Genomic DNA, 8,637 nt, shown 5'->3' with positions numbered 1-8,637 from the left:
AATAGGATTAAATACAATATACATAGCAATTTTTGGTGGCAATATAGACAAAAAAGATGTTGAATAACATTCAAGAAGTATGTGAAATGTTTCCAAAAATGTGACGAGATTAATTTCTCCAATTATGTGTAATATTGTATGGTTGATGATAGTTTGTGTAAAGTACTTGAAACAGCTTTATTGTTAACTTGATGTCCTGATGGTACGAGCATCTGTATAGATTAGGTAGAGAATGATTGCAAGGAAAGGAAAGTTGGAGTACAGTGGTAAAGTCAAGCATTACCTAAACTAATGCATCAAGAAGATTTTGAACTTATGGGTTTTCATACAAGTGATATAGATAGTCCAGTGTGGTAGTCCAGCAATACAGTAAACAGTAATATGGTTTTCCTAGAAAGTGTCTAGAAGTGGGTTGAGAATCATTTTGTTAATTATTGAAAAAACTTAGTTATGGCACTTTAAAAAACTTTATCTACAGCTAGATCTGTAAGATCTTTCTGTATATGAGCTGATAAAGTAAAGTGAGGACCATTTGGCAACCCCTGCCAATTTTTGATGAAGATTACTCAGGAACCATGTTTATAATATCAGGTCGGCATGTCCGGGACAGAAGCAGTTTTAAAGTGAGTTTCTTGCAGAAACCAAATCTGTGCATATTACTTATGTACGTAAGGTTATGTGATAGCTTTTTGGGTTGTTAGACTTCTTTATGCTAAGAAATTCAATATCAAGACTAGTAAGAGGGAGGTCATCAGACCACAATACCCTGGGTTGTTTTGTTGAGGTATGTAGGTGGGGATGGGGTTAAATGGTAGCAGGGAAATAGACCAGGTCCCAGAATATGAAATAAATTATGGATTGTAAATGAAACATGAAATCAGCATTAACAGTGGTAAATACAGTATACATTGGCAAATTTTATGCATATCAGTCCAGAAGATCTGTGTTGCCTAAAGACCATACTAGTCAACAAAAACATACAAAAAAACATAAAACATATCCATGAGAGAATGATCTAAGCTACTGCAAATATTGCCCATGCTAATGGAGGATAAACATACTGCAAGAAGAGTTGTGAAAAAGGTTATTGAGAATGTGAGAGAAGGCGTTATGAAGGGCTGCGGATGCAAAACATTCAATAAATATGCAAACATCTTCCCGTTAAAGTATTAGAATTCCAGCCAAAGTTCCAATACCACTGTAGACAAACTGAGTGCCCTGGAAAGGTTGGAAGATGTGGAAGGTGGTGGTGGAAGTGTGCTCTACAATTTCTGCATGCCAATACAAGAAAGTGGTATTCCAATTAATACTTTTTATTGATTTCTTAAAGACCAGGTTTAACAAAGTAGGAGAAAGAAGTCTGACTCTCCCTTGCCATAGTGTATTGGAAATAATAAAAGTGTTTGTGTCCCAAAATATTTGTGTCCAATGGTTTATTGTCTTTCATTTTAATTTTTAAAATTTTTCACAAAACATCGCCTGACGTCGGGTGTGCCCTGCATGTGGGTGTTCTCTAAATCATCATGTGCATCCAGATATAATGAACATTCACACTGTGCCATAGGCAGTAGCCCAACCATAGACAAACCATGCACCCACATTTGCTTTTATGACTACGTACTTTAATTGATATTGCTTTTCTATTTGCCTTTTTCAGCACTTTTTTTTATTTCCTTAAACAGTTAGACTTGTCTATCCTTGAAATGACTAACAAATCCAAAAATCTATTATATTTTGTGCAACAATTTTTTTTAACATGTGCCCAGCACAGCACAAATCTTTTAATAGACAACAGAAAGAAAAAAAGAAAGAAAGCTTTAATACAAAGTATGTTCAGCTTGACAAAATCAATCTTTGATAGATGCCTCCTTCAAAATCAGTGCATATAGAAGTAATTCCAAAAAGCAATACAAGCTTTAGGCACTGGAGGTTTTGAAATCCTGGACCACAGGGTATCTGTCCACTGAAGTTCTCATACAAAAAAAGCTTGGATGGACCTACGTCCGCTGGTAAAGTTTGATGATATTTTCATTGTGCAGCCGTGCCCATAACTCTTTTTCCAAAAGAAAATCATGATTTATGTAAAAAGTTACATTAGTCTTCAGCTTGTCATAATAATGATCAGGGTATTTTCTGAAATCCTGAGTCATATAGCCATAGGCACTGACCTGGAAAATAAGAACACATGTAATAAAAATATTATTACCTTAATACAAATGGTCAGTTATTTTAACCGTTTCGCTTGATGCAGTTTTTGCATCTCAAACGGTTGGCCTTATCGGTTTCACATACACACAACAGACTTGAAAGTTTGTGAAAGACCTCACCACCACCACCAAACAGTTTAAAAAAGTCTTACTAAATATAAAGGCTTATACAACGTTGTGTATACAGTATACAAATGAATACATTTAAAAAACCCAACTAAACCCAAAACTGAACAATGTATATTCCTTAAGCAATCATAACCATTAGTGTAAATTACATGTACTACATTTGGAACTGTACTTATCAAATTAAAAATTGTGTAGCTGTGATTGGCTGTAGCTGTACTCCTATCCATCCAGCCAGAACCACTATGCCATATTAAGGTGTAAATATTAAGGCTCTAATATTTCCCACCGCCAACTTTCCATAACTACAAAACTGTAAGTCCCACCTGTTCATGTAGGCACGTGAATTATTAAAGCTCTCCAAGGCTGGAGAAGATAAACTATCATACGAGAATCCTTGTGATCAAGCAAATCTGGAATGGATCTGGTCCAGGACTGAAAACATTTGACAACTTATAGTAAATGATTTTTAACAAGTCCACTCCTGGATTGCTAGATCATTCAGGTTTTCCTATGATAGTCTATTTTCTCTAGTCATGGATAACTTTACTGCTGGGGAATGTAGTCTGGTATATATTATTCTTGCTACTTTTAGTGGCACATGGTCACATCTTTTAAACCCTCCCACTGGCCTAATTCAAATTATGAGAAGATATAGCTGCAGTGCAGTGTGCAAACACATCTTTACCTTGCTTTGTAATATTTCCAATCTTGACCTTTCTGAAACTGGTACACGCTTGCTTGTCTATATAAATAATAAATGGAAGGGTTCTTTACATGACGTCCCTAATCTGTAATGCATGTCCTGACAACCTGGCTCTGGAGAGATGGAGACGGTTACTTAGCTCAGATGTGTGATTTGTAAGGAGTTGCCTGTTACCTACAAAAACAATAAAGATAAGGGAGGGGATAACAATGCCCTTAGAACAGAAGATGTATTGAAACTAATCTCCAGCTCAACTAAATAAACTCCAATAGTCCTGCTTGCCAGGCGCCTCATTTTGTCTATGGATTCTTCCTTTTGATTATAAAATCCTTGTATTGTATAAGAAACCCCACAAATATACCACATGTACTGTATTAGAAGGCTTTATTATTTCGGATTTAAACTTTTTATTATTAAGGGGTATATTTATAACTACCAAACATTCACAAATTATGAATTATTCACTGCCAATTAAAATATGCACATGGAAAATTGACATGCAGTGAATATTTGGTTGCTTTGTAAATATAATCTTAGATGTATTTAGCTATGATGCTTTGTGGATAGACTATTTAGCAGTTACTAGAAGTAATTATTTCATTATGTTTCTATCACCCTAGACAACTATTGGCATTGATCTCTGGCAATATAGATTGGCCACACTTCTAACATAACTTTTTCTCCAGCCTAAAGCTCAGCTTTATTCATTTCAGTTAATTGTTCCTTGAAGCCACTTATTAAATGTATCAGATGTCTAGCAAAGGATTATTACTGGTAGCAGGTTATCTGTTTTTCCTGATAGCAGACACCAAGTAACCAGGAATATTTGTTATTGAAACATAATATAAGCAAAGATTAAGGGATAAAGAATGTGAAATATAGCCTGCAAATGCACAACTGGTCTTCAATATAAGGAAGTAAATAGCTGATGACACATCGACAAGAATAAAATAGATTCATTGATGAATAGGATATGTTTATGACATACTTCACTGTCTAAAGTTTGTACAAAAAATGATATTAAACTGAAAACAACACTGACTAACTTTATTATGTCATGATATCTATTGTATTGTAATGACATGTATATTTTTTTTAGGTTTTTATTATATACTCACTTGTATTTCCCCATTCTTATCTCATTACAGGTATTTTCAGTAATCAAATGTTGTCATTTTAGGGTGTTGCTAGGTCATCTTACCGTTGTGGAATGTTATTTAGCCCCCTCCCTTCAAAGATTATTTCTCGGCATAGGATTTTTTAGTTTCAAAATCATGAAGAACTACACAGTGATCATGATTATTAGCTATGAAATATTATTAGGCATTAATGTGCAATGCAGTAAAGAAGCCAGATTTTCAACACAGCACACTACTATGCACTGTGCACTGTAGGAATATTATTTTTTTGTGTTTTAAATATTACTATCCCTAAATATAATATTAACAATATTACTATCTATCAATTGCATTATATTAGGTAATGTGGTAATAATAATTGAGGTTATCAGGCTAGCCTGTAATAAGGGGAAAAGCTTGCTCATGGTTACTCAGTGGACAGTTGGTCATTAGAGAGGCGTCAGTGGTGAGGACAAAGACTTGGGCTTCCTGAATGCATCTTTTTTTATAATGATAACTTATGCATAACTATTGCATATTTGGCATTTCATGGACATTTTTGGGTTTTGGACATAATAATCAGTTGCATATGGCTTTCTTTTTTCATCCTTACAATGATTGTCATTGGTGAGAACATGGAAATCGGGAAGAATATGGAAAATAGAATCTATGATTTTGGCTAGCACAGAGTCTACAGAGAGAGCTACTAACGATTCCAAAAGTGATCTAAATTCTGTGAGTGATATCATATTATGCTGTTTTTGTAAAGACTAGGAAGCTGCCAAACACAGTAAATGTTTCTAATGTACGTTGGAATTATGTTTGGATTGTAAGGAAAAGCAAATGAAAATTATCAATTGTGTATATTTAAATAAGCATTACCATAGTTCAACTATTCAACAGTTTCTGATATTGCTATTGATAAAATACCTCTTATATCATCACAAACAGCATTTAACAAAAATGGAAGCAAATACTGGTGAATCTGCATCATCTGCTTCTTGAATACTTCCCTGCATTATCACCAGATGTCCTTGCCCAACTTAGTAAGTAAGATGAAGTTTCATGAGTTGATGATTTTTCGAGTACTGGTGCTGGATCAGGGCCTTACAGGAGTATTACCCCTCTTGGAGTACCCCAGGGCAATGCTTGTCAATACCAAAACCAGCTATCAATAAGAATGAAATTATTTAGCTGCCACTTTTATATTACCGCTTAACTTTGCATTCTTGCAAGTTTTGGAACAGTGGCCAGCTGCTGGAATGTCAGGAAATCAGGCTAGGTAGCTGCTTCCAAATTTACTATGAAGGACCCATAAAGAGAGAAATTCTTGCTGCCCACAGGGGGTTTACTTATCTAGGTTTCCCCACGTATTCATCACACACATGCAAGTACATGCCTTGCAGCTCTTTTATTCAGCTGCTACCTCCCCATCCATATACACGGATGGGGTATCATGATGCATTAGGTATGATTGGTTGTCCATATGATTAGATTCCTTAGATTCCCCCTGCCACTCTCTCCGCTCCTCCAATGACCTACTAATGACTTCCTCACTCATAACCTCATCACATGCACGGATACAAGACTTTTCTATAGCTGCCCCAACTCTCTGGAATGGTCTTCCCCGTCCTATTCGGCTTGCTCCTACTTTCTGCTCATTTAAAAGAGCGCTCAAAACCCATTTTTTCAAACTTGCCTACCCATCTTCTTCTGTCTTTTGAAACCATCACTACTTCCCACCACTACATATCTCCCCCCTATTGTGTGTGTAAATACCCCAACTTCTAGATTGTAAGCTCTTTGGGGCAGGGTCCTCTCCTCCGGTATCACTGTCTGTATTAGTCTGTCATTTGCATTCCCTATTTAATGTACAGCGCTGTGTAATATGTTGGGGTTATATAAATTGTGCTTATTAATAATAATAATAATAATAATAAAAATAATAATAAAATTCCTTTGTAGAATATGCAAAATATACAGAAATATTGCACACCAGGGATCCTTCAATACGTCTTTCATTCATCATAACAAGGTTCAAAATATCTCTTTCAGTCTATAGAATCAGGACTAATATGGCTTAGAAGGAGTATCCTGCAAACCTATCTTTTCCAATGGGAATACCAAACAATTTTTCAGGTCTTGGTAAAGACCCCAGAGAAGAAGCCCATGTAAGAATCTATGGCCGTAGTGTAAGACCTAAGTCTATGGTTAAAAGGCAATCACCAAAGACCAGGTTGAAGTATGGACTGTGATTACAAGTTACTTTAATTGAACTTGAGCAGTTTGTATTCTGGGTTCAACCATGACAACCATGGCAGAATAATATTTTTAGGGTTTTTCCCTCAATTTGTTGGTAAAATCCAGGTATTAAGGGACTTCATCTAATATCATACCTAAAAAGTGGGTACTAATGAATTTAAAGACCCAGAAAGTCTTTTGTTACATGCTATTGGTGGCAATCATTGAGAAGAGTGTGCAATCCCCAGGGCACTAGAGGTTCATTAACCTCTAGTGCCCTGGGGATCCTAGTGGAACTGCAGAGTTCATCTGCAGTCCAGTTCCCATGGTCACATGACCGTGGGAACTTTGCGGTCACACCTGTGCAACTGTGCAGGGAGAACCCCATGGCAGAATGCAGCTCTGGGAATCCTCCTGTTTTAATTTCCTCTTCCGGTGGTTTCGCGAAAAGGTCATCCCTAGTGCCCATATCTTAAGTGCTTAATTATAAGTGCAATGGGAATTAATCCAGGGATTGACACAAGGGTTGGGACAGATTTGGACATATAATTATACTCTGCAACTCCAATCTTCTGCCTCTGGACTGATTCATCCACCTGGACTCCAACTCATCCACTACTGCTGCCATTCTGAACTGCTCTTTCATCAAACGATCTCTTTGACTGAATCATCATATCCTTCTCCTGGAGCTCACCAAGCCTGGAAGCCTCACTTTTACCATTTTTACATGACTAGCTCTCATGGACTTCAATTTGCCACATTGTTTATTGTACGCATATGGTTCACAGTTATCTGTTGAAATGTATTATTCACCCTGCATTCTATTTTCTGGCACTACTCCCTGTCCTCCCCAGTCTGATAACTCATTGTCTCTCTGCTCTTTCACTCTCCTGACTTCTCTCTCTGTGCTCCTGCACTTATTTTTCTCTACTCATAGTTTCTGGTGACATCTCACCCAACCCTGCCCTTCCCTACACTCTGAGCAAGACACTTCCTTCTCCTAACCTCATCCCCATTCACCCTACCCATAGGTTCGTACCCCCTCCCTCTGACAGTCTATGGAATGGCAGATCTGTTGGCAATAAATTAATCTCCATACACAACCTCCTCCTTTCTAAATCTCTCAACTTCCTGGTTCTCTCTGAAACTTGGCTTTCCTCCTCTGACTCTGCCTCTGCTGCTGCTCTTTTCTATTGCGGCCTGCACTTTACACATACCCCCAGACCTGGCAACAGAGAAGGGGGTGGTGTGGGTCTAATTCTCTCACCTAACTGTACATACATAGTCCTTCCTACCCATTTTCCTACTCCCTCATTTTCACCTCTTTAGAAGTCCACTCTGTCCGTCTCTCTGTTCAGCCCCTTACCCCTCATTTTTGCTGCTATCTACCGCCCCCCCCCCCCTCCCCCCCAGCCCATTATCACAATTTTTGGATAACTTTGCCTCTTGGCTCCCACATTCTTTCCCATGACTTGCCCACCCTCATCCTCTGTGACAATAATGTTGCAGTGGATGAGCCCAACCATCCTTCCTCAGCCAAACTGCCCTCCATTATCTCCTCATTTGGACTCACACAAAACATCAATGGCCCCACACATATTGCTGGACATACTTTAGACCTGTTTTTTTAAAAACTCTGCAACCTCACGCTCCTTGACAACTCACCATTTACCCTGTCTGATCACAACCTTATCACCTTCAACCTAACTCTCAAACTCTTGCCCCCCTTTGCCACATCCCAAACCTGGTCAATGGCAGAGAGATATCCGTAACCATGACCACATTCTACTCTCAAACAGCCTTGCGGCCCTAACCCCCACACTCTCCAAAATCTCTTTCCTAGATGAAGCTGTCACCCAGTTAAACCACTCTCTTTCCTTGGCTTTGGATAAAGTTGCCCCTGCCACCTTCCGCTACCTCCTCCCTGCCAACCCCCGACCATGGCACAACAATCACACTAAACAGCTACAAAAGACTGTGCAGCTGAGCGCAAGTGGAGAAAATCTGGCCTCAGCATTGACTTTATGGACTACAAAGCCAAGCTACAAAGCTTTAACACTGAACTCACTGTCACCAAGCAAAATTATTTCTTACTTCTGTCATTTCCTCTCAAGCTTCCAACCCACGCAACCTCTTCTCAACAATTGACTCCCTCCTAAACCCCACACCTGCTCCCCCCACAACTACCTTCTCTGACCAAGACATCTACCAAGACATCTACTTAATTTAGGGATAAAAC

General features: G+C 38.2%; 1 protein-coding gene across 1 annotated transcript in view; it reads right to left on the bottom strand.

Moving 5' to 3' along the window:
* Nucleotides 1–1,742: 1,742 nt before the first annotated feature.
* ST6GALNAC1 (ST6 N-acetylgalactosaminide alpha-2,6-sialyltransferase 1) overlaps nucleotides 1,743–8,637 on the bottom strand; it is a 33,846-nt gene continuing 26,951 nt past the window's right edge. The window contains exon 8 of the mRNA XM_072407039.1: nucleotides 1,743–2,168. Coding sequence (XP_072263140.1) covers nucleotides 1,998–2,168 — 171 coding nt within the window. The 3' untranslated portion in view covers nucleotides 1,743–1,997. The remainder of the gene's footprint in view (nucleotides 2,169–8,637) is intronic.

This window comes from Pyxicephalus adspersus, chromosome 3 (assembly GCF_032062135.1).
Source record: "Pyxicephalus adspersus chromosome 3, UCB_Pads_2.0, whole genome shotgun sequence".
NCBI lineage: Eukaryota > Metazoa > Chordata > Amphibia > Anura > Pyxicephalidae > Pyxicephalus > Pyxicephalus adspersus.
Note: the sequence above shows the minus strand (reverse complement) of the source record. Positions and strands in the feature narration are given on the sequence as shown.